Consider the following 27,354-nt stretch of genomic DNA (forward strand, 5'->3'; position numbering starts at 1 on the left):
AGTTTCAGTATCGGCATTGCTATGTGACTAAATTAATAAGTGTAGTGCAATGAGCTCTTTTAGTGTAGTTTCATTCTTGTAGCTGTCATCTAAAATTTTAGGATTGGGTGTATCTGGATGAGCAAATGGCAGCACCTCTGTTTTGGCCTCAGTTATTAATACACACAGATATATGCAGCAGCAATGCACTCTCACTGCCCTAAAGCACGTTTTTAAAGCAAAGAAAAGGCTATCGTTCGGGATGTACAGAGATTTCTTTAAAGAACAAACTACACAAAGCCAGACATCCATTCTCAGTGCAGCTCTCCTCAGTTGTAACCTGAGGCGGTGGAAGGCAGCCATGATTTAAGGGCTCTAATTAAGTTGCTAACTGTGAATCTATCGCAATGCACATTTTCTCTTTGGCCGTAGGGGAAGTACGATAGATTTTAAGACGTAGAGGAAGAGATGTACAGCAAAGGAAATCGTGAGGAAAAGGAGAGGTAAGAGAGGTCGTGGCAAAGATGAGACGGAGGACAGTGAAAGGCTTTCCAGAGAAAACAACAAAGAGAACTGGGCCAAAGTATTGGCTTCACCCAGCTACAGAGTACAAATGAACTGGAGTGCTTCCTGACATAATTTTAGAGGAGCGTGAGAGGGCACTGCCTGGTGTGACATGCTAATTTATGGAGATGTATTGCTTTTTTCTGTTTTTCCAGGTTATAGCTTGGCACCACAGAATTAAAACCTCTGTTTTTTGGCTCTGCAGAACTCACTGGAGGGTTTGAAAACTAGCAGGCTATGATTTGTTGTTTCGCAGCTGGCCAGGAAATAGCTGTGGGCGTTAGAGGTTGAATGATAAGAACATTGGACAAGACACCAAGAGGATGGGAACATGTCCTCCAATGCAGACTATTTTAATTCACAGTGGCATCGTTTTGTAATGACCTTATTTATTTTCTGGGCTGAGGCTTTGGATCTTTATTTGTTGCATGCAACCCTTGAGCCCCTAGCTATCCCCATAGTGAACTTAAATGTAGTGAACTAAGTTGGTCTTGGCGTTCTTGAAGCATATATAATGTAATGCATGACAATGCTCTGGAGTCTTTGGGGTAGGGAAGCTAAGCACGTTAGCATGATTAGCACCAAAGGCAGCAAAATGGTTAAAACCACAATTAGACTTTGAAGATACACATTGTGTATTTTTAAAGGTAAGAATTTGTTCGTTAGAAAACTGCAGAGTGAACCTTTGAGGTTATGGTTAGATTTAGATTGAGTTTAGACTTTAGATTGAGTTTTCTTACCTCAGAAAAATAAGAACAGTCTGGCCACATTTAGTTTATGTTCTTTCACTTCTGGATTTAATCAGAACTGGAACCACAAACATCATAAACCTTTTCAGAGAGGACTCTTTCTCCTGGCAGTCTTTCCAAACAACCCATACTTGTTTTTTGCCTTTCTAATGGTATTGTCATGAGCTAACTGAGGCCTGTAGAGTCTGTGTAGCACTTGGGTTTTTTGTAAAAAAAATTCCCGGGAATGTTGTGGCATTGTGTTAACACACACCTGAATGCTGCAGACCAGCAAACAGCAAAAATGTCTGCTTTTATAGAGTTGCTCACATTTGCTGATAATCAGATAATCAAGTACAGTGATCCCTCGCTATAACGCTGTTTCGCTGATTTTTTTTTGTGTGCAATTTTGCATGCTGGTTTTTTGGGGGGTTTTTTGGTTTTTTTTACTGTGCATTGTGTTCTGTGTCCTGATTGGCTGTAGACCATTGTCAATCAATCTCGTGCCGTGTCTCCTGTACAGTACAGAATGCGTTCAGCTTGTCAAATTTACATAAATCTTTGATAAATCGAACTTTGAGAGTGTTTAAACAAGAGAGAAAAGTGTGAAAATGTCAATGCTTGTCTGAGAAAAGTGTATAAAGCATGTAGTGAGGGGTTTTACAGCCTTAAAACAACTATAATACTTGTAAAAAAAAAAGTTAGCTACTTCGCCTACTTTCACCTATCACGGATTATTTTTGGAACGTAACTCCCGCGATAAACAAGGGACTACTGTATCTCTGATTAGTAGCACCTGGCTGCTTTTTACCCTTTTAATTCCTGTGGAAACAGTAGGACTGTACATAATTTTTCATAGGAGTACAAAAATTAGGAAGAATGGCATTGCTTTGCTTCCAAGAAGGCTTTCAAATGTATCCATAGTGTTTTTATAAGCAGGAGCTTGTCAAACTTTACCCAAGTGACCTGGAATCATAGGTTTTCGAAACTTAAGTCAAAAGTGAAACAGTGAATAGTTACCGTTTGGACTGAATGATTAATAGTCAAATGTAAGTAGTGTGATATAATCTGTTCTGTTTAACAGAGAGATATTACTGGGATTACATTCTGCATGGCATAATATCTACCCCTTAATGAATATAAAAGGGGAAATGTGAGGCAAGGAAATTAATTTAAAAAAGAGTTCCTGTTAAACAAACAAACTGCATCATATCACTCCTATCAGAGGTGGATCATGTTGGCTCATCTTCTTAACTGATAATGAAAGTTCAATAACGGCTTTAATACGCTGATGTAAGCCTCATATAATCTCTGAAAGTCCTCTAGTTCTAGGTCACCGTAGCAAATTGATTAACATTTACAGCTTGGTTTTTAAAGAGAATAACCAAACGTTTTTCAGTGTGCTGCACTCTAATATTACTGTTTGGTATAAAGCGTGGCTCATCGGCACAACATTTTATCAAAAGCCAGCATGTCGATGAGAAGTGAGAAGCACCGCTGTGACTGTTCGAGAACTGAATTCAATAAACCGAGACTTTATATTCATCCAGAGTTTAATATGAACCTTCATACCCCTCGCTGTTGTGGAAATGAAGCCCACTGAGATCACAAAAAAAACGAAAAACAGGCAACAGGGAGGACTTGGTTATCATTTTGGATTAGACATCATGGGTGAAAATTTTCTGCAAATTAGGATGAAAGCCAGCTAAGGCAAAACTTTGACCACTTGTACAACATTTTTATAATATTGCAATTTATGTATTCTGTAGTGCAAAGACTGCATAAACTAAATAATGTGTTTCAAAGATTAGAGCTAATAAGTCCTATTACATGCCATGTGAGAAATGGGATGTAGAGCATGCTGTTGTCAACAGGGCCCTGGAAACTGAGCCACTAGGACATTTGCATCAGTAGTCAAATAAAACAGTAGACTCAAATAGACTAAGACAGATGCATTGTTCTGTATGCCAATGGATGGATGGAGGCCAGTTTCCAGTCCCAGTACAGGAGGGGACTGGTTTCCATCAGAATAGCGATAACAAAGTGTCCCTCCACAGGTTAATTTAGTCCAAAATGGAGCAGAGGCGGATCTCTGACCCCAAATTATTGGGTTTATGAGCATTAATGCATCATTTCATCCACACATTTGTTCACACTGAACTGTTTCTGCAAGCAGCCAACAGCAAAGAGTCAGCCTTTAGCCCTATTCACACAAAATTAGTCTCACCGGGAGAATGCATGTGCTTTAGGAAATAAATCACATGTTTATGCTCACATAGGATAAGCAGCTCTGTGTTTTACTCGACGGCAACATCTTTGGTCCCTAGCTACAGAGCTAGCATTAATATTAATAGGCTGTTAAGCATCTCATCTATCTCACCACCCTTCGAGATTTCACTCTTCTAATGGATGTGACCTGGATCTCTCTGTTGATAGGTCTCCATGTTGTTTGGCTACAACAGCACAAAGTGCCGTCCAACCTTTCTTTTGTAATTACCAGAGCAGCCTCTTTTGTGCAAGAAAAAGCCAGGAGAAAAACATTTAAAAAGAAAGTTTGCAAAAGGGAAAAGTTAATCCAAAACGGCCTCATGGTAATTTTCACCAGACTATTAGTATCTGGCTAAATGTGGAGGGTAATCTTCAGTGGAATTATGATTATTTTTTAATTATGGCACCGATTACCTTCACATTTATTACAAACGATTTGAATTCCCCAGGTAAAGACTACCACTACCTGATCTACCAGTGTTTAATCACACAAATACAGTTGCTGGATTGTTTTTGGAAGCCCACAAAAACAATCCTGCTGGTTGCTCACAACAACCAACAGGAACAGGAGGACAATCAATAGCTGGACAAAAACCACATGAACAGATCTGTAGAACTTACCAAAAAAGTCTTACAGTTTTATTGTCTTTTCTTCAAGCCATCCCGTTTTGTCCTGTGTTTGTAGAAAAGACAAGTTGAATCACATTGCTCTGGGTGCCCACAAGAATCGATGTGAACGTCTGTGAAGCAAATTTTTCACCATCATTTCACCCAGTGCAAATTTGTTTCAGTAGGTGTTTTTAAAACTGAACATGGACACCAAAATTGCTTCTTTGAAACTGGTAGTAAAAACGCTTTGTAGTGCTGTAAAGTTGGACATTTTAACACGAGAGTCTGAGGATTGACTCTTTCTATGAGTCAGCGTCAAGTGACCGTTAGAGGAACCACATGTTAGCTTTATTTTTTAGCTCTGAAGCTTTGTTTCAGTCAATCAAATTAATTTCACTTTGATCTGCAACAAATTGAAGTGATTTCAATGGCTTCTTTATATTAAGCTTCAAACTGGAAAAACATTTCCAGTTTGAAGTTTCAAAGCTTTAATCTCCAGCTGTCACCTTAGAACTAAACAGCAGCACAGAGAGCGCATTCAGCGATAAAATAATTAACTTGAACAAAAATGTTGGTTTTACCACTCTGTGGACTAAATCACCAGATTATTTTTCCATCATAATTTGATAACTTATTTGATTGGGTGACGCTCACAGGGATCTTTCTGAAATGCCCCTTTTTATGTGGGCACACTCAGAGCCTGAAGCAGAAAGCCCTTCTTAACAGAGAGAGTCAAGAGGCACCGTTGGGGGTTTTAGGTTTTGTCTGGCTCTCTTTTGTTTTAGACTCCCTAACACGGATTTGGTGCTTCTTGCAGCGGGGCTTTAGGGGGGATTGAGGTGGACAGGGGCGAGCTGGAAAGGTGTGCGTTGTCTCTCAATCCCACCCACACAAGCGAAGGGATTTACTGTTCATCACAGGGTTTATAAAGGGACTAAAAAATATGGATAGACAGATCAAAACTACAGTTGAATGAGAGGCGGCGGAGATGAAGGAATAGCGTTTGACTAAAATGTCGCTTAAAAATTTAATCCAAAATATATGTGTGTGTTTATACACAATCTCAGCCGTATGACAGTGCCAATTAAATTTTTGCTGGGAGCTGACCCCCAAATTAATCAGGGTGTGCAGTGATGGGATGTTTTCTCACCATTTCTGCTTTCTGACACTTGCCAGACTCTGTGTTCGCTGCCTGATGCGGCAGTGGTCGTCCCTGTGTTTGGTTGACTTGATTAAATCTGTGGTGTAATGGGAAACAAATTATGGCTTATGCAACATGATGAGATGAAGAAGGGGGGCATAATTAGTATGTTCATCCACCTCTTTAAAGAGATGTGTGGGTTTGTCTCTATGTGTGTGTGTGTGTGTGTGTGTGTGTGTGTTTGTGCAGCACATCTCCCAATCCACACTCCTTCTCCTCCCCCTTCTTCTCATTTGTTGGATGTCTCCTTGGCTTCAGCGTGTGTGTGTTTTTGTGTAGTACATGTGTCCACATGTAGTTGCTGTAGGGCCGACATCCTGGTGTGTGCTTGACAGTGTAGTGAATAGTTCATATGTATTCATGAGTAGTTACTTCAGGCATCGCCACCAGAGTCATCAGTCCTTGGCCTGGAAGTGATCTGTCAGTGGCTGTAATGATCCAGCACACACACTTACATGCACACGCTCCCTGTTGCAAGGTCTTCTGTCCTTGTCAAGCATGCCAAGGTTGGTAACTCTCACATATGGCCCGAGAGCAGACGCACCTTTTTTTGTTTCCCGGCAGAGGACGGGCTCCAACAAGTTTCCTTTTGACTGACGGGTAAACACAAAGAATGATGTGCTGCCAGGTGAAGACTGTGGGAAAAACAGACATGTGCATAAATATAACAAATGGAGTGTAAAGTGTGGTTTAATTTTAGTGTCATTAACATACCCTGCTCTTTATCTATTTAAGGAATCTATTTGTAAATGCCTTCAGAGTGAAATAGGTTGAATAGTAATTACTTTTAAAAATAAGATCAAACTTTTAGGAACTGTTTAGCAGTCTCCAGATTTTTAAGGAGTTTGGTTTCTAAGAAAGAGTTTCAAGATGGCTTTTTAAAGACTTCCTGCCTGTTTAGTCATGAGAATGAGTGCTGTAAGTTTGTGGGTATGTGCCCAAGTTAAAACTTTTATTATGTTACTCATTTGTTCTGATTTGCATTATTTTTGTCATGCATCTGTTCATCATTCATCCATCCATTTTCTGTCACTTATCTGAGTCTGGATCACAGGGGCAGCAGACTAAGCCCATATCTCCCACTCCTTGGTGACCTCATCCAGCTCTTTTGGGAGTGGATACCAAGGCGTTCCCAAGCCAGCCAGGAAATGTAATCGCTGTAGTTGTTCAAGAGTGAGGGAGCAGGAGATTGACAGATGGATTAGTTCAGCATCAGCAGTGATTTGCACGCTATACCAGTATGTTGTGGTGAAGCAGAACCAAGCATGAAAACTAAGCTGTCAGTCTATGTTCTTACGGTCACCTATCGCCATGAGCTCTGGGTAGTGACCAGAAGAGTGAGTCTGTGGATACGAATGCAAGCGGTGGAAATGAGCTTCTTCTGCAGGGTGTCTGGGCTCTATCTTAGAGTATGAGGAGCTTACTCCATATCAAAAACACCCAATTGAGGTGGTTTGGACATCTGGCTAGCAAGCCTACAGGGGCACCTCTGAGTTGAGATGTTTCTGGCATGTCCTAAAAACATATTCCATACAGTGAAAATCGAAAAATGTCACACTTCTACACTTTGCTTGTTATTGTTTTTGTGTTTAACATACATTTCTGTCTCCTTCTGCTTCTGTGTTTGTGCAGTGGTATTGGTAGGAACTGGCCATGGGCATCAGGTGGTAGCAGCATCCTGGCAGAGTATGGCACCCTGCATCTGGAGTTTATGCACCTCAGCAGACTCTCAGGAAATCCAGAGTTTGCTCAGAAGGTAACAGACACAGAGACTTGAAAATGTGTTTTCCCACTTAATACAAAGACTTGTTTTTGTATTTGCTCTAGTCCGTAATGTCAGGTTATTTTAAAAGATGTTTTTTGTAATACAAAAATATCTAAGCAATGAAAAATACCAGTCCAGAGTCTAGGTAAAGGTGCAGTATGTAAGAGTATTAGTTCTTTATAACATAAAGAAAAACAAAAATCCTAAACCGGAGATAAACAGTTCACATTAATTTATATCAATTACATCTTAGTATTGTTGTGTAGAGATATTTACTAAAATTAGCATGCTAACTAGCTAGTCCCTTGTATAATATAATATAATGTGCATATTTTGCAACTTTTGAGAATTTTAAGAAATATTTATGTTCTTTTTTCTTTCTTTTAATATTAGGTAATGAACATCCGTAAAGTACTCAATCGCCTGGAAAAACCTCAGGGGCTGTACCCCAACTACCTGAACCCCAACAGTGGACAGTGGGGCCAACGTAAGTCCTGATTCCCAGTTTCACACCCTGTATATTGTTCTTTCTTCCCTTTTTATTTGTATTGCGTACATGTATGCTAATAAATGTTTGTATAGTACTTTTCAAAACCAGTGTTACAAAATGCTTTACAAAAAGAAATAATCCACAAAATAAAATACAGTTATACAGCAGGGAAAAAAATAATAAAAGAAGATGAAAGCTCAAAGGATAATTTATGAGGGGGGGCCTCAAGCACCAATTAGACCTCTGTGGACGTTATTTTCTGGGATAAATCCAGTCAACCATTCAGAGGACTTTATTTAGTGTCTAAATTTAAAAGTGAAAGGTGAAAAGTTGTGTTTTCACGCTCTTCACCAATTAACTTTTAACCGCTGAATATTCTCACTAGGTTGGATATCTAATGAATGTCTAAATGGCACTGGCTAAAATCAGGTAAGAGTTCAAAAAATGATGTGGTAGACATCTACATTGGGTACTTTTAAAAACATATGTGACACCACATGCAACAAATGATGCAAATTTTAAATGCATTTTCCTAAAATTTGAGAACTTATAGATTAACATGCAAAAAACAGATATGATTATTTTCACTGCATTTTGAACTTGTTAAACTGTGGGTTTTTTGAATTATTGTGGTTTGTTAGCAATGCAAATAGATGAATACTCCCATGTAGCACATTCGTAAATTATTTAACTTAGTTTATACAAAAACTATCGACTGATTACAGTCTACACAGCGTTGTTGCCACAGGTTAAAAAGATGGAAAAGTCAGCATTGCCAGTTTGGCTGACCAGTCAGGCCATACCCACACACATGTGGTTCACTGAGCCGAGAGGTGTGCTGCACCATTGTGCTTGAGGCAAAATGGTGCACTGTTTATTTGCAGTTTACATATCAGAAGCTGTGCAATAAACTACATTTTTTGGATATAGTTATGAGAGAGCTTTATATCAAGTCAACTTAAGATAACAAACTTTGGGAATCCAAGTTGTTCGTGATTGCATCATTGCGAGGCTGTTTTTGTGCACATGATTCTTGCTCCATACTTTTGGCCGTCATTAGATCTTTCTTTTTATTTTGTTTGTTTGAAATACCTACTTAAGAGAGTGAAGGTGCACAAGCATATTCGGGGTTTTTTAATGTAAAATTCATTGCTGCAGTCAGGGGTAGTACAAAAGTGACTGCCTTAGACTGATTTATAGGTTTAGTGTCCTCTAGAGGTACTGGTTCTGTCACTAATTAGCTAACATACACTATTGCAGGCCCATTAGCAGCGCCCCAGTGCTGTCACGTTCTTTATAGGCACAAGATGATGCTAACAGGCTCTTAAAAACTTGAACTTTAAATCCTTCTTAAACCCAGTTTCACAAACAGTATTAGATCTGTGAGAGTTTTTGAGAGTAGGCATCCATGGTTTCAAATAGCCCCAATACATGTAGTGTTTTATGTCCACTTTAAAGTTCCTACCTACTCACCAGATGCTACAGTCAGACAGCTGAAGCTGATTTCAGAGTGTGCCAGATGCTTCACAGATGGCATAACTGCATCCAAATCAAAGTTAACACTTGCATCAACTGTTTGCGTTTGTTTGTCTTGAAACAATAAAAAGGCAGTAACATTTCAGTCCCAGGTTTCCGCTGGCTAAGCATCACCAATCACAGCCAACACCCTTCACATGTTTCTTTCGTTCTCATTGGGGATTTAGCTGCCCCCAGTTGTTCCATTAAAGCTTATTTGAGTATGAGCGTTTAGGAGGGTGCTTTGAGTACTGTGGGCCATCCTTATCGTGTGGCGGATAAAAACTGTGTTAATCTTCTCGGGTTTGTTCACTGATTAACGAGAAAGTAAACATCTCCTCTGTGTGCCGTAATGCTCGACCCTTGAACTTGTCGTTTTCTTGCTAGTTTATGCCTTTGCTTTAGACAATAATTTTTATGCGTAATACTAAAGTACGTTAATCAAGCGTTCCTGTTGTGTTCGCACATTTTAAGATTTATCTTGGGCACAAATGCAAGACTGAGTCATAACTTCCTCCACAGAATAAAGGTGAAATGGATCAGTGTGTAATTAAAATGAAAATCGTGGGTTGAAATCTTTGGGTTAATAATTAGCTAGACTTTGAGTCTGGTATCAGAAATATTAATAAAATTTGCATTTATCACTTGAAGAATGTCAGCAAGGTTAGATCGTTTTTATCCACGATGACAATGACACAGTAATGCATGCAAATTACAGCTCGTCTAGATTACTGCAGTGTACTTTGTGTCAATCTTTTAAAGAAAAGAGATCTACACCTGCAATTTGGACTGACTAAAACCAAGAGATACCATCTTATTGTACTCATTACTCTGTCTTCAGCTCAGATTGACACTTTGAAAGGGTGGTAATTATATTTTTAATTTTCTGTGAACTTACCACCATGTTTTGTGCATTAATGATCCTTTACCATAATTTTAGATAACTTCTCTTTATACCATGCCAGAGCACGAATGTCCCCTCCCCTCCTGATCTGGGCCTGAGTATACTTAACATGCCTCCCTCTCTTTCATGCACTTTGCTGTTTAATTGAGGCTCTTTTTGACAGAACTGACAAACTTCCCTCTTAAACGTTGGCTTATAGATTTGCTAATTACTTACTGCATTCATTGGTGTTATGTGCTTAGGTTGGGTTACAGAAGACTATTAATATGACTCTTAACCTGATGCTCTGGTTTATTGTCATTTTTGGTTCCAATGCGGACCATAATTTACTAAATGCACATGGTGTTGGTTTCAGTGAGGCTTGAAACTCACAGTTGAAACCTTGAGTTCATCAGCAACGTGCATTTTACGGTGCGTTGATGCCAAAGTCACGAACACGAAGGTTTGGCTCAAATTACTCACATGAAAGCAACGAAAGCGAACCCTGAGAAAAGAAGCATCACAATAAACAGTGATGAAAGTAACTGCTGCTGGTGGCGCTTTTACTTTGTAACCATTTTAAACTTTGGAGTATTGAGAAACTTGACCTCTATATTATCTTAAGGATCTGCACTTATGCGATAACGATTGTCACTTTCATAACTTTCATTCAGATTATTTCACTTTCTTCTGTTTTTATTTTATCTGTCTACTTATGTCTTACCCAGTTGTGTTTATCTTAAATGATCCCTATGCAAATTAGATTTAATTAAAGTTTACCGAATGAAAGTTCTGTATAAATATTATGGAGCTCTGTTAACAGTGACTGAAGATAAAGAGTGCCAATATTTGTCCGTTAAACAAAGTTGATATAAAAGGGTCAGCATGCTGTTTCAGTAGTTTCAGTAGTTAAACAGGCTGACAGAATGATCCAGTATTAGTTTAAATTAGCCTAATAAAAATGTGTTAAGTTGTACTGCTTGTAGCTGTTGTGGAGCTTTTGTTAGGCCAGGGACACTCAGGAAGCTGGAATGAGTCATGCAGAATTACTTATGCAGTAATCTTGATATAGAGGATTAATACATGTTGACGCATTGTCCCCCAGTCCCGAAGTTTGTTCCAGAGCGGGGTATCTTTAAACTAATTTGCCACGCCTCTCCCTCAGTTATTAGTCTATTAGATAACCCTGACACTACTCTGTGACACATTTTCCTAAGTCCAGATAGGAAAGATGTCAGTTGGGGCTCAGATTAAGAGACTAATCTCCAAGGCCTTTGAATGAGTTGGACACTTCTAAGGTCATGCTGAAATGGAGAGGCCCACTCTAAAGAGAAAATCCTTTACACTAGCAGCAGAGGAAGTGTTTCTGCACATGGGCCTAAAGTGGAATATCCTCTTCCTGTTCTCTTTCTTTCCCCTCACTGTGTCATCACACTTTCCATTTGAACCTTGACTTTCTTTACATTATTGAAACCCACTATTTACCCGTGTCACTGTCAGGTATTTTCATACTCACTCCAAGCCACGTCTTTAACATCTCCGGTGCCGCACAGGTCCGTCCGCACGCTCGTGCTTCTGACAAGGCGCAGGTAACAGGGTGTAATTTTAAAGCCATTATCGGACTCGTCACACCGTGCAACTGAACAGGTAATGATAATAATGATAGAGACGTGAGGCTGGAGGAAGAGGAAATAATAGAAGTCTTGATCACAAAGAGAGAGGAGAAAGGACAAGAACATAAAGAAAGGTGTATAATGTGGAGGTGATGTAACTTATAGTTTGGGAGAGGAACCCAGCACTAAAAGCCTCTCCTTTCTAACAGCACTTGTCATACGTTGGAGGAAACTGCCAGCTGGGTACATATAATTAAAGTGACACTGACAAGCGGAAAGAGTGGGCCTGCATATCAAAATCAGTTTTTCAGCCTGTTCTTAAAGCTGGTTTAAGTGGGGTTGACCACTAGAGAGCAGAAACCAGTGGCTTAATCAATTTATTATAGCGATTTAAATTAGAAGGTGGATGCCAGGTTCTTGAAGCTACAGAGACAGACAGATGTCCAAGCAACATTTAGTCACCTTATTACAAAAATGCCCATATGGAGGGCAAAAAGGAGTTACACAGAGAGATTGTTATTCTCCCAGATTCATAACTTCTCACTTGCTCTCAGTTAAATCCTGAATTTGTTAAGTCCTCACATATATCAGCATGAATCATCAGGCCCCACCATGCCTTAAAGACCTCATAGCATCATGTTATCCCAACAGAGGACTTTGCTGTCAGGCTACAGGCTGATTTGTTCCTAGAGTTTCTAAAAGTAGAATGGGAAGCAGAGCCTTCAGCTTTCAGGCAACCAGCTCCTTGTTTAGTTTCCGGAGACATTCTTTCTGGTTTTATAAGATTAGTCTTAAAACTTTGCTTGTTTTTATAAAGTTTGTAGTTAGGGCTGGGTTAGGTAAGCCTGAACAATCCTTTATGGTGCTACAGGCTCAGGCTGCTGGGAGGTTCCCATGATGCACTTCAATAACCTCTTTTCACTCCCGATGTGTTTATATGCCACCAGTGTATCTCTCTCATACCTTGCAGAGTTTTTTTGGTTTGTTTGCTTGGGTTTTTTTTTTTTTTTCAACTTTAACAGGCATCTGCCCCTCGCTGACTCTGGTTCTGCTGAAGGTCTCTTCCTTTTGAAACGTCACCTTTGTGATCACGGGGGACTGTCTGGCTAATATTGCAGGATCTTAACCTTACAGCATAAAGCATCTTAAGGCAACAGTTGAATTTACTGTACTACCTTCCAGATTATTTTTACCAGGTTTGTTTAGCCAAAAGAAAAGACATGCAAACACGCGCTTCTTCACAGCAGCTCAAGCAGTCAGCAGGGACAGATTAAACCAGTGTGAGACTGGAGAAAAGTTTTGATCAGGTGCCCTTTTTTGAGCATTGATCTAAATATCCATGGCTTCAAACATATCTAAAATTGGCAGGTTACTGCCAAACAGTTTCTCCTGATATGTTGCATATCTAGAAAATTCTCAGTCATCATGCTGCATTTTGACCAAATTTAGTCACAACTGTGGAGCCCCAGGAGTTAAACACAACATCGGGAGCGGCAGCAAAATTGCCCTTTAGCCTGCTGCGTTTTCATTTCAGCTGCCTGCCAAGAACTGCAAAGATTAGGCAAATTAGCGTAATAAAGGATTAGAAAGTGACTTTGCTTGAACCATTGTTTTGCATACACAATACAAGAAGGATCATGCGCTTTGTAATTTATTGCAGTTAGACTGTGGAGTGTGACCTGATAGGTAGCAGACGCACACAGAGAAGGGAAAGAAGACTGAAATTACTTTAAAAACTGGTTTTTCTTTTTTTCCACTTTTAATTCTTTGTGAGTATTTTACGTTTAAAATAAACGAGATCTATTATTCCATTTTACATTATGATGGTGCCATGTTTGCAACACTTTTCCACATAAAATCTGATACATGTCTTTTGATTTCCACAGCAAAACAAATTAGAAATCCTTTAATTGACTTTTATTAATGTTTTTTTTCCTTTCTTTTTTTCACTGATATGCGTTCAGCCTTTATTAGAGTTCTGTCAGGTATTGTTTTTTACCACCTACTATTTTATTAAAGGGGTGTTAGTATCTGTAGTATCCTAAATCTGAATCTGCACCTGTGGTTTACTTGCTTTTATTATGTGATGAGCTGAAAAAACCACTGAGAGCACATCCACGGTTATAATGGTTGGCATTTAGCTGACACTCTTAAGCAGAGCCAGCTACTATGATTTCATCCAAGTATTTTATGCAAATGATGACATACTCAATTAGAATAGAAACTGAAAGTTCAAACAAAAGAAGGAAAAATCGTCGCTTTTATGCTCGTCTTAGGTTTTTTCATCTAGACAGAAATTATGCAACAGTGATGGGGAAGGCATTTGTTGAATAAATTATAACTCGGGGATCTCTGCTGCCTAACGCTGTCTGAAAAAATATCTCCACACCGCAGCTCTCCAGAAAGGCTCTCTCTTTTACATATTGTGATTTGAAGTGTTTGTATTTTATCCAAACAGCTGTGGCAGTGACTTGTGACGATTGAGTCATAGTTTCCATCCTCTCTCTGTTTATAATAATATATTAAAAAAATGTTTGCACAAATTTATTCCAATCGGACAGCTGTAATGCCGTTTGGCAGACTGCTGATGGTCTGTCTGAAGCGTGTGTCATCTCTCCTGATTGGCTGGTGCTGCTGTTCCTGGTTTTTTGTTATTGAACTTGAGGAAGGCCAGGTACCGTTATCAGCTCAGAAACAAACTGTGTTCAGCTCCGTCCTCCTTTTTGCCTCACTTTAACATTATCACAGCTGACATTTAATCTCTGCACTCCACAAACAGCCTCAGACTCTGTTAATGATGCATGCATATGGATGAGGCTTTGCTGACCATCAGCAGGACGAATGCAAAAATGCTGCTTGGCTTGCTCAGCTCTGTGAAGGCTCACCAATAAAAATACAGCGCGCACACACATTCAGAGTGCTGTTGTTTATCTTGGATCACCGGTATGCCACATACACCGTGTCATGTGAGGATGATCTTTGGATGGCAGTTGTGATCTAACCCAGAAGACAGATGGGGAGGCCTGTTTGTGTGTCTCTGTGTGTCTGAGTGAGTTTCACTCCTTTCTTTATCTGTGTGTTGCAGATCACGTGTCCGTGGGTGGCCTGGGTGACAGTTTCTATGAGTACCTGCTCAAGGCCTGGCTGATGTCTGACAAGACCGATGAGGAAGGCAAGAAGATGTACTACGATGCCCTGCAGGTACACACACACAAACACACACACACAATGACACGCTTTTCAAAATGAGCTGAGGCGACTTTGGCTGTTTGTGATTGAGGAAAAAAAAAAAGAAGTATTCAGAGTTTCAATCATAGACTTCACTGGAACTGCAGCAGGTAGTAAAATGAGCTATCAGTCAAGTGATAGTGGATCTCTTTATAAACAGATATCTGTGGGAACGTTTTATTTTTGCACCAGAAGCATTCTAGTTTGGCACTTTTTGCGTATTTGCGATTTAGGTGACCACATCTGAGCAAACCAAACGTGACACAAACTGTTTGTTTGTGTGAGTAACACCACTAATGCTGAGAGATGATCCTTTTTTTTTAAAATATACATATATTTGGCACATAAAGGACGCTTATACAATAGTTTATCTAACTAAATTTCCAAGTCTCCTTACAATCATATTCCTTTTTTTCTATCCAAATAACTGTTAAAAGAGGTACCTGTTAAATCAACTGTATTTTTGTCTCTTTATTATAATAATAGTAACAAGAGCAATAGAAATATCTGTAACCTCTAAATAAAGCCTCTGAGAATTACCTTTCAAAGTTTCATCCTTGTTGTTCAGTTGTTGCTCTAAAAGTGTCTGTCCTGCTTTGGTAACTTTTGTAAACTCGAGCCAATCAAAATGTGGAACATTGTCTCATTATGAGGTACGAGGGGACGGGATGAAAACGATGTGCAGTCTCACATAAACTGGGACACATGGTCAACCTTCTGTATTTGTAAAGAATGAGCAGCAGATGTAATGGGAAGTTTTGGCCCAGATATCGCTTATTTATGAAAAAAACATTGCGGCCAGAGGCCAAGTCAGCAAACAAGCCTGTGGGTTTCCGGACCGAGCGATTATGATAATCATTCAATCATTTTTCAGGCAAAATGTGAAAAATACTGTCCAGGTTCAGCCTTTAACTTAGAGGGATTTGCTGCCTTTCTCTGAATATTTGGGGTTTTAACTGTTGATGAAGATATTTGAACGTTTTTTAAATTTTCACATTACACCCTGATGTAATATTTATACCTTTTTCTTTTTTCTTTCTTTTTTTTTTACAATTCACTGTACAATTGTAAGATTTTGTGCTACAATAGTGCATGTTCATACAAAAGCTTAGGATAATTAGGTTGGTGTATACAGGTAATGCTGCTCAATACGCTTAGTTACAAACATTTGTTCTACTCTGTTTGTGAGGGGAGCCAATCAGAAGACAGTTGGGTTAAAGGGGGAGGAGCTAAACTGCTTGTTTAAAACATGGAGTGGACTGAGGGCCTACGCCAGGGCCCAGTATAAGATAAATAAGGATTATTTTGAATAGTGAATCATGCAAAGCTGCTCTAGTAGTGTCCAAAAGTATAAACAAGTCTGTTTAGTACTAAATAAATTTTAGAAAGTATTAGTCGTGGTTCTATTTTCCAGTCTTTGTCATGTCTTAGCACTTAGAGAGTAATGCAGACAGTATTGTGTAACTGCTTTGTATTTTATTGTTAATATATGGGGAATCCCGAGGTAACCTCTGGAAGGCTGTGAGTGTATTACATATACAGCCAGTGACCTCTAATTTGAGGCTGTTCTCGCTGAACTGACAGCATAAGGGTCTGTTTACAGATGGTGAACTGCGTGGATTTACTCCGGGGTTTTGCATCCTCCGTGCACCCTCTGAGTCATAATAAATGGTTGTTGGGTAATAGCGGAAAACAAGCATGAGGTCAGCTTTTGATATTCAAAAGTGGTCTTTTTGTTGTATTTATTTCTGTCTAGCTTTGAAGCTTTGCAAGTGTTGCTCGTTGCCTCTGTAGTTTTATGCTAAAATATGCTATTTCACAGATTTAATTTTAGTCTAAAGTGGAGAGTTTTGCGATTTTTATCTCAAGTAATATAATCTTCAGGAGCTTGATACAGAGTTTGAGCAGATGGAAGGATGACACAGCTGACAGGACTACTGCTGAATAACAAAAGACACATCTACAGTAACAACAGCACTCGTAAACCCAAAGGATGGATGACACACACGCACAGACAGACACACAGAGACAGCTTTCCTCTGTTAGAACAAATTGTCAACTTAAGTTGTGGTGACAAGCGACGGGTCTCAGCTGGAAAAAGCTTATTGTCCGTCTGTCTTTCTGTGGCACACTGGGAGCGAATATATTACACAGCGACTAAAATACAGACTTAAACACGCTGGGATAGTTTACCCATAATCCCTCTTGATCTTTGAGGATTATAGGCATTCTTGTTTTATTTGTCAAGGAGAGGCTCGGGAGGAGAGAAGCAGCAGGAGGTCTATCAAAGTCACAACAAGACAGAAAAAGGAATAACTTTTACTTTTTGTACAATTTGTGCTCCTTAAAGGGTCTGTAAATAGAAAAATACAAGGTTTTTCATTTTGGAGCACTACTTATCCATCAGAGATAACAACTGGAACCGACACAAATCAGTAACTCTTTTAAGATGGTTTAGTTGTAGTTTTTCAATCATATCTAGCAATCTAGTCTTTAGTGATGAAGGTAAATCACAGCCACAAGCATTTCTATATTTCCCAATGGGATTGACATGTTTTCCTCTCTGCAGATATCTGCTGAGACTGAGTACAAGGAGGAAATTATTATGACATATTATGACTAGAAAGAAATGTTTGTGTGCAGCTTTAAGCATATGTTTTCTCATGTGCTCCTGGGTCATCCCAGATCTCTGGTGGTATCAGTAGTAGCCATGTTATAACAGTTTCAGTTTAATACAATTGATTTTCCCAAGGGGCCACATGAGAGACTGGGACTGTTGTGGAGGGCGACACGAATATGATGAACTCTCTTATGCTCAGTGTGAATTTTATCCCTTTAGAAACTTATTGGTCTATAGAGATAAATCGGTATAAAGAAATCAGTAGTTATTGGGCATACCTGAAGTCAGCTAATTTATGCGGGCCTCCACAACAGTCCCAGTTTCTCATGTGGCCTCTTGGGAAAATTAATTGCCCACCTCAGGTCTAAAAGGTCAAAGTGGATTTTTGTTGTTCAGTGATTCAAATTAAAGCAGGTCAAGCTATGAAGACTCAGATTTGCTGCACTGGCATCCACCTGTCAGTCAAATAAGCCAGTAATAATGAATAAATTTAACCCATATTATGTAAGCATATTACCATGGTCACTTTCTAGAGTCTTAGGAGATCCTGCAGTTTAGGCACATCTGTGTTGACTGTTAATGTTCTCTTCGTCACCTTTAAGGTGTGACAACAGTCACATTTATTAACCAAAGCTAACACGTTTGCAAAAATCTGCATTTCTTTCAGGCAATAGAAACCAACCTGATGAGGAAGTCCACCAATGGGCTGACCTACATAGCGGAGTGGAAGGGGGGGCTTCTGGAGCATAAGATGGGCCACCTGACCTGTTTTGCAGGCGGCATGATCGCTCTGGGTGCTGATGGGGCGCCCGGTGACAAGACGGGCCACCAGATGGAGCAGGCAGCAGAGATCGCTCGCACCTGTCACGAGTCTTATGCCAGGACAAGTAAATAGACACTCACTTCATCTTTTTGCCCCACTTGTGATTTGGTTTGTTAAGCGTAGATGCATTTCATTGTAGAAGTGAATCTGTTGCCATAACATGTGTGGATTTCTGAATATGGCTCAGTCTAAACAATTACTATTCTCCAAATTATCTTTCATGTCAGGTTTTTGAATGCTTTCCATGCACTGTTCATTTTTTTTAATCAAGACACTCAAATTAGTGCTTACTGAGGGGAAAGTGCTTTTAGACTCATTTAAAATTCTCATTTTTAATCAATGCCATATTTTAAGAGGATGCAGTTTTTTCCCTTTTTCCTCTTAAATCAGATAATTGTATTTATCTCCCTCATTTAAATGCATCCTTAGGTCGTGTTCTGAGTCATCATGATTTGAATGCAGTTCTGGAGAAACCTCACCGCTAGCAGTTGAATAGCATTGTTCTTTTCAGTGACCACTGAGCCCTAAGTTAGTGGTGTTGCTCTGCACAGCATCTACATATATTACTTACACTTTACATTATGTAAATATATAGATAAATGACAATAAAAACAAAGTGAAAGGGAAGAAAATCTGGCATGTTCACTATTCTGTAAACCTTACATCATGTGGTTTTCCATACATGTGCAAACATGCAAAATATATGAATATGCTGAAAATCTGTTCTTCATCTCTGAACATTTTCTTGTCTTGTTCTCGTCTTTTGCAGCTTTGAAACTCGGGCCAGAGGCGTTTCGTTTCGATGGCGGCGTTGAGGCCATCGCCACCCGCCAGAACGAGAAGTATTTCATCCTCCGTCCTGAGGTCATCGAGACTTACATGTACATGTGGAGGTTTACCCACGACCCCAAATACAGAGAGTGGGGCTGGGAGGCTGTACAGGTAAAATATCTATCTATGAAAATAAAGATTGCATTAATTTGAGAAAAACTGGAGACAAAATTATAAAAGGAAAAGAAAAGTTTTTCTATTTAAAAATCCATAAATTGCCTGTAAAGAAAAAAGAAAAAAAACTGACACAAGGTCACTCGTGATTATATTTAGTAAATAATCCTCCCTAAGGTTCAGTGATTTATGTCGCCAGTCACCGATGGCCTTCTTTGTCTCCCTCTCCCTTTGTGCTGTCCGTCTCCATCACCGTCTCTCATTCAGGCCTTGGAGCAGCACTGTAGAGTCGAAGGAGGCTACAGCGGCGTCAGAGATGTCTACGCTTCATCTCCAAACTACGACGACGTGCAGCAGAGCTTCTACTTGGCTGAGACGCTCAAGTAAGACACAAACTGAACACCCTTCACTTCTGTCCTCTTGTGATTGTGCTGTCATTGCATTTTATGGTGCTACTGGGACCCTGCAGCCCTGAACTGACAGAGATGTCAAGCCCCACACAGACACACACAGGTTGTCATTCATTCAAACTAAGCTCCAGAGAAGAGTGTCACACACTTACTGGAAATGAGGGACTTTTGTAGCTGTACAAAGTAAGTAAAGTACATTTTAGACCCAAAATTACGAGCTACTGCCAGACGGAAAAAATATTAGGTTCACAAATGAGGCAGAAATGGAGGGAAAAGTGTTTAAACTTTCAAAAGCAGAATCTTTAGGTCTTTTTGCTTTCAGCAGATAGTTTAATGTGGATTTCTTAGCAGGAAGAATGCAGGACAGAGGGAAAGAGGGACAACTTGAAGCGTTTAAAAAAACCCGTGAACAGTGGGATTACATCGCTGTTAGCTGTTATACCTGGATAGCCCAACATTGTAACCAGAGTATTTACATGTCCTTAAAACACATTTAGTATCAAATTGTCCTAATTTTTGTTTCACTGTTTAAGTTTTTGCAGATTTTAGTCAAAATGTGAGTATATTCACCTCCTGTGCATACTGTAGATCATGCATTGTTATAAATGTGCTGTTTTCAGAATAGGCCAGAATCCAATTCACAGTGAAATTCAGAGGTCAGAGGCGGAGAGAAAAGCCACAGTTAACCTAGTTACAGTATAACCCAAAGATTTAGCCTTCTGTATTTAATGAATATGAAGTAGAGGGATATCAGCTGTAAGGATTTTACCTATTTATTAAAAAATAACTACTAAGAAGTACTAAGAAATATGTACAAAGGAAGACTGCAGTACAGGGTTAAAAATAAAATGCAACACAGTACAAACCTTAATTCTTTCAGCAGCAGGCTATAAAAAAGAGCTTTCTTCTTCTATTGCCCCAGACTGTGCAACTCAGTAAAATGCACTGTCATTCCTATAACAATTAAAACAGATGATTTCTTTAGACTGGGTATGTTTAATCAAAAAAGTGCATTTTTTGGCATAAAAGATGACATGAAGGAGAACCAACGTGACTTACCAGTGGCAAAGGTATTTCTGTACTGCTGTAACACCAGTAGCATCTACAAGCTTAAGCCTCATTTATACACTGTTGTGGACAGACAGCTGGAGATATAAATGGCCAAGTTCAATTGAAGTCCACTCTCTCATGCACATGCATAGTTGGTGGATTCATAGTTTTCATTCTGCCTGAAGTATTTGTCAAAGTGGTGCTAAATTGATGAATGTGGAGTTAAACAGTAGAGCTAGTTACATGGGATGAATTTACATTTTAAAAAGCCAAAACAAACAAGAAATATTATGTCTACAGAAAAGCTGTAAGACATCTGTCATCTCTCATTTAGCCCTAAATATTTAGTAGCTTGTAATTTCAGGACTCAAAAAAACTTCCCTTTGGTTAGTTTTCTTTGTCAGAAGTACAGAAAGTGGGATGCGGTCAACGCCAAAGGCTTGTAATGTGGATGGTTTACTGTTATGTGGCTCCATTCTGAGTCTTGTCTTGGTTAGAGTTGACATTCCCGGTGTGAATGTCATATTGGTACCCTCCTCTTTTTGTTCTTCTGGAGTAAAAAAAAACTCAAACGCAGCTGGGACTTTCTATCCTGTAGATGACAAAGAGGCTTTCAGAGTTACTGGTAAACCAGAATATGTTCATCTTTTTTCATTTCAACATCTGTTTTGCATTTCCAAAACAGTCCAAAGCTAAACTAGGATGATTTCTCCTCTGGGACGTATAATAACATGAAAAGAATTGGATCCAAATGTGCACAACTTGTTTTGAATAAAAGAATATTTTGCAGCATTATAAATAAACTTCCTTTTCACAACTGAAAAACGGTGCCTTGATACATTAGATCTGAAATAGCAGAAATCTAGTAGAGAAAGCCAGAAACTGTGAAAAACACCACATGTCCTTACACACCACAGGCAGCACGCCGTCTCACTTTTTCTTAATACTTGGCTGATATTTTTACTTAACTGCCCTTATGTGCACGTCTCAGTTTGAATGTGTTAATGTGTGCGTGAGGGTGTGAGCGTTTGAGTGTGCAGCCACAAAATGGCTCTTTAAACGTGTTGTCAGCCACGCAGTATGATGTCTGGTGGCTAATAGGGCTTTCTCTCGCCTCTCCAGCTGTGCTCAAGAAGACAAGTCTGTTTAAAGCACGAGGAAAAGTCTCGGCTACAGCTTAACGTGGGTGGAAGCGTGTGGTCATGCACTCTGCTGTGTGTGTTTGTGTTTACTTTGTGTGTCTGACTACGCAAAGAGGAACAAGGAGAGCGTTCAGTGTTAATGTCATTATGATAAATGTGGTCAGTAGTTCCAGAGTCAGGTAAGTAGTAGTAGCAGCTACACGAGGGTTATTCATTACATGTTCTTTTCAGGTACTTTCATAGTATTTTGCTCAAAGTTGCAGCTTCTAGTTAATGTATTTTTTTTATGGATGTAACACAATCAACCATTCACAGCGTATTAAAATTAAAGCTTAAAAGAGCTGGGGAATCAAGGCTGAAAATTCTGCATTCATTGCTCCTGTTAATCGAACATGGTTTTAGGGCACGGTTTTCTGACCAGTTATCCATTTTTACATCAATATTTTTAAGTTGCCTGAAGCAAATAAAGAAAAATGTTCAAGGCGAATTTAAAGTCAGCTGTCAGAGACTCAGCAGCATTGAGAAAGCACGCACAGGCTGTAAAATAGCTTAGTGCAGTTTAGCTTTTGAGCTGATCCGACTGGTGATCAGATATCAATACTTTGGCTTCAGGTCTCTGCTGATGCCGAGTGCCAATCTGACAGGAGTGTAAAATTATGCCAAGGGTCACGCTAGAATATAAACAGGTCAACGTGACGAGGAAATTTCGGTGGTTTGCATTGAATGTTTTTGCTGTTGGCGACCGATTGCAAGTAGTTATGGCTGTGGCTGTGTTTGTGTGTTTTACACACATATGATGATCACAAACAGACTGCATGTAATTCCTAACTTGGCTCCGCTTGGTCACAGACTGATAGCAGACTGACTCTGTCTTATTCCCACTTTTATCACCGTCTCAGCCCTGATCCCCATCTACAAAGCAACCAAATCACACAGCACACATATCCAAACACTTTTTTTTAGTAGCATAAAGCACTTGTTCATCTTAACATTAAACATCCAAAATGATCCTTTGTGCGAGTTTTTTCTACTGTTTATCAATCACGCTAGGTCCTCTTTTACTGCTCTGTGTCTGAGGGCACGTCTTTACTGCCCGTCTCTTACACGCCAACTGTGGAGCTCACGAAAACAAAAAATAAGATGATATGATGGTAACACCTTAGGTTAAGTGCAACAAAAGCTTCCCAGCAACTGTTACACCAAAACATAATGAATGAGCGATAGAGGGAGAGAGGCCAAAGCTTCATCGTCTGAGCTTTTCTGCTAGTGTCAGCTCATGGTGACCACAGTTTGAGGTTAAGTCGCAGATTTCAGAGGAAGAGCCAACGGTTTCTTTGCCCACACGACATATAAGAGTGTGCAAATTAACCCAGGCCTGCCACAAACAGATTCTGAATCTGTGGTATTATGTCATGTGTTTTAAATGCTGCTTAGAGCTGTTTTTAAGTTTTGTGGAAATGTAATGATGACTCTTCAAAGGTTTTAAGATCCAATGAGTACAGAGACAAGGACCCTTTGGTTGTTCTCTAAAGAGCATTAAAGCTGTTGAGAGTTATGTTTTTTGTTTTGTTTTGTTTTTTTCACAGTCAAATATTCGTTTTTTTATTAAGCGGTTAAGCTTTAAAGTTGAATGGAATGCATTTATTAAAGGCACAAGATACCAAATCAATACACTGATTTCCCACATCTGATATCAGCGTTTCCCACAGTTACCATTAACGTCAGCATGAATGTCTTCATTACTGTGTTCATCTGCTGATTATTGTTCAAATTACATCCTTAATCAACAAGAAAGAGTTTAAAATATACATTACAGTTTTCCACAGCTTCCCTGATGTTTAGTATTTGATCATGTGAGACAAATATAATAACATCAAATCAAAACCTGTGTGCATGCATGAAGCAGTGGACGTCATGGATGGACTGATTAAAGATCAAAGTTTCTATTCTCCTCTTTCTCCTTCTGCAGATTTATCATCCTCTCCGTTTCCTTTACTCCCTTAGAAATTATATCAGCCACTCCTCCATCTCCCCCTCCTTCCCCTTATCCACCTCCTCCTCCACCTCTTCGTCTTCTATCATTTTTTTTTCCTCCCCACATACCAGACAGCTGTTGACAGGAAGTCAAGGTTATCCTAACAGAGCCTTATGGGGGCGAGGTGCCATCCAATCCAGCTTTCATTTTATAGGCAGTATATTTTAACAAGCGTCACCTCTACTCCTGATTAAAACACTCACGGACACAGAAACCAACACAGTGTCCGACTTCCTTCTCAGATCAGTTTGTAGAGATTTATTTTTCCTCTTCGACATAAAAGGGAGAGCTGGCTATTTTTCCAGGCAAGTGGAACAAAAAAGAAGAAAGTGTCCCCAAATGCTAATGTGTCATTAGCATTATCTCACATTAAAGGCCCCCCACAGACAACTGGAAGGCAGAATAACTGCGTAACTGACCACAAGCCTGGACGCTAACATAATAATTACCCCATCGGTCAGGCAACTGAAACAGACCTCAGCAGACACAGAAAATATCAATCCCATTTAGCTGCGAACCCACAAGTCTAATCCTCCTAATGTGACTCGGGGACTCTGGCATCTTCCAGCATTCATCTTCCCGATGCTGCCAAGGACACCGCCGTACTTCACACTCCTGTCTGCCTTCAATCACTCGTTGCTGTCTGCTTGTTTGGCTGGCAAGCAAGCAGAGGAGGACGGGGGCTCGTCCTGGAGTTTGAAGGCTTCGTGGACAACCAGCTTCTCTACCGAGTCATTATTTCATCCTTAGCTCACGCTTTCTTTTTAAGCTTGTCCCTTTTCTTCAGCTCCATTGTTTAAGTTTTCATTTTCGACCCACTGAAAACAAATCGTTTGTTTTTCACTCAACATGATGAAATCTGATAAGACGCCACAGGACCGCCAGCTGTCCTGAAACTCTCTCAATTTGCTTATCACTCCTTTGATGGATAATAATAATAATATTTCAGGGCCATTTCATAACAGGGAGGTTTGATGACAGCGAAGCACAAAAATTGCATGACTTCAAGTTTCATAAACCAGTCTGAAACAGAGTCGCACCCATCCTTCGCTTTCAGTTCCACATCTGTCTCATCACGGCTTTGGCAAAACCATCGAATAAATATTGCAAAAGCTGAAATGCTGAGGAGTAAACTGTTTTTATTTTATTTTTTTTTTTTTAATTTCCACAAGTAACTCTCATAAAGAAATGAAGGAGGGAATTGAAGCACATTTAAACAGTTTATGAATAATGAATTTGGGTGGAACCAGAGCACAGTCACAAATGTTACTTTATTTTGGATCATTTATGCTAAATTCAGCTGCAGATTGATTCAGCTTTTAACTTTGTCTCAATACTACTTAAAAATATTCTCAAGAGAGGAAGTTTGAAAATCAAGCTGTAACAGTACCAAAAGAATTAAGTGAAGCCCAAATCATAGCAATCTTTGAATACCTTCAGAACGATGTACAAATGTCAAAATTGACAGGAGAAATAAACAGGTTTACATGGTAAAGCCATCAGAAAAATTGACCCTTTAAACCTAAATCATATGACGAGAACTATGCTATGTTTGGGAGTTTAAGCAGTAAATGTGTTTGCTGCAACATTTCTTAGTTTGGCAACTTGATCTGACCCCTTCTTCTCTCCCACAGGTATCTCTACCTGCTCTTCTCTGAGGATGACCACCTACCATTCGAACACTGGGTCTTCAATACCGAGGCTCACCCCCTGCCCGTCATAAGGAAGGATAAAACGGACAGACCAAACGAAGTGGAGTAACGGACCTGCCTGCACCGATGCCCAGAAACATGTGTGAGAACCTCGATCCTGTATACTGAGCCTCCAGCTGTCTGAAACTGTTGAGCCGCTTGGAGCCCTGAGTGGTTACAGATCAGACTTCACCTGATATTGTTGATGGGCTCAAAACTGAACCCACTTGTGCAGGAGCCGGGTTCTCGCTGGAGACTCCAGGGTTTTTTTTGTTTTGTTTTGTTTTCCTTCACTTGATTTTCTTTTTTCTTCTTCTCTGGTTGAGTCCAAAGGCTGACCCAAAGCAACATATGTACTGCTGAATAACATGATAGCTCATCAAAATTTAGACATAATAATTTGAATCAAGATCTAAAGAAAAAAAAAAGGCCGTTTATTTCACTCCTCGGTTTGACTTCCTTCGCTTTTCTGTTCATTTGGAGGGACAGTGTGACCAGCTATCACTTTATTCATCAGTTTAATTGTTGCTAGTAGCCATTTTTGTTGAGGAGGAGGACGCTGACAGTCATTCACCACTGATATGAACTACCATGGACCCCGAGTGTTTGGGCACCACACCAAGGAAAAGCTCCCCACTGAGGATCACATGGCTGGCTGGCCGCGTGAACGGACGCTCAATTCCCTTCACATGTGTCGTCTTTTACCTGCTGCTCTACCACAGCAACATCTGAATAGGAACTAGGAACCGGTCTTTCCTGCACCGACTCGAGCGTTTCATAGTGTCGTCAGAGAACCGCTGGTTTTCTTAAAAAAAAAAAGAAAAAAAGGAAAGACGCAGCACAACCCGAGCCTCTTTTTATAAACCTAACCGACTCTGCTTCCTCCTTCCTTTCTCTTGAGTTGGATGTGACAAATGACGACCAGCCGCACCAGCTCATTACCTGCCAGTAACTCCACTTTCTCCCCACGATGTTTACACAAAGCCATCCTCCTCCGTATTCTTATTCTGCTTTTCATCTGCATCTTTGACCCGCTTTGAGATTTCTTTCTCCTTCTCATATGTGCTCTGGGGGTTCGACCAGCACAGGGATTTTAAAAACGGAATCAGAGTTTGTTCGACAGTTTTTCTCCATTTACTGAAAAAAAAAATACACATTTGGAGGTTTTCTTTCTTCTTTTTTGAAAAGGAACAAAATTCACAGCCTATGATTACAGGCTTTTAAACACTGAAAAGAGCATGAACCAAAAGAATAAAAAGGAACATTTGCCTCAGTCTGATGGAGCGTTCAACCACTTTTCACAGTCTTACTCCAAAGATGAAGTCTGCACGGCTGTAATGGAGCATGGAGATTAGTTGGAGTGCGGATGAAAGCTGTAGAAAGAACTAGGTACTGATTAGCTCTTGACATTCAACAGAAATCTTCTGAAAATGCTAATATCCTCACATTTGACCATGTGTATGCATTAAAAATTTAGCTTCCAGGCTCTCTACAAGAGGAAACTGATTTATTACAGTCCTCTGTAATCCTTGTGCATCGGTCGAGCCCTCGTCCTCGTCTTCACCGCGGTGTTGCTTCTTCTTGTTTCCGTCCTCCAGGTCCGCGTAGGGCAGCCTGTAGGATCTTCCCTCCTCTGTGAGGAGACGTCGTCGCTCGACTCTTCCATAACTATCCACCTTCACACACACAAGAAGCCATACTAATGCAACGCAGCTTCACCGTGCTATCGTTAAGTTTTTTTTTCCGTCCTCCACTCACATGTAGAGTGTGTGACCGTGTTTGCTGCTTTTGTGTC

At 39.8% G+C, this 27,354-nt stretch overlaps 1 protein-coding gene across 1 annotated transcript in view; it reads left to right on the top strand.

The window, feature by feature from the left end:
• The window catches only part of man1a1 (mannosidase, alpha, class 1A, member 1), a 148,942-nt gene extending 122,233 nt beyond the window's left edge, over positions 1-26,709 (top strand). The window contains exons 6-12 of the mRNA XM_031750534.2: positions 6,982-7,105; positions 7,508-7,601; positions 14,701-14,816; positions 18,131-18,350; positions 19,056-19,228; positions 19,499-19,614; positions 25,503-26,709. Coding sequence (XP_031606394.1) covers positions 6,982-7,105; positions 7,508-7,601; positions 14,701-14,816; positions 18,131-18,350; positions 19,056-19,228; positions 19,499-19,614; positions 25,503-25,629 — 970 coding nt within the window. The 3' untranslated portion in view covers positions 25,630-26,709. The remainder of the gene's footprint in view (positions 1-6,981; positions 7,106-7,507; positions 7,602-14,700; positions 14,817-18,130; positions 18,351-19,055; positions 19,229-19,498; positions 19,615-25,502) is intronic.
• The last annotated feature ends 645 nt before the right edge of the window (positions 26,710-27,354 follow it).

The sequence above is a fragment of the Oreochromis aureus genome, linkage group 15 (genome assembly GCF_013358895.1).
Source record: "Oreochromis aureus strain Israel breed Guangdong linkage group 15, ZZ_aureus, whole genome shotgun sequence".
Lineage (NCBI taxonomy): Eukaryota > Metazoa > Chordata > Actinopteri > Cichliformes > Cichlidae > Oreochromis > Oreochromis aureus.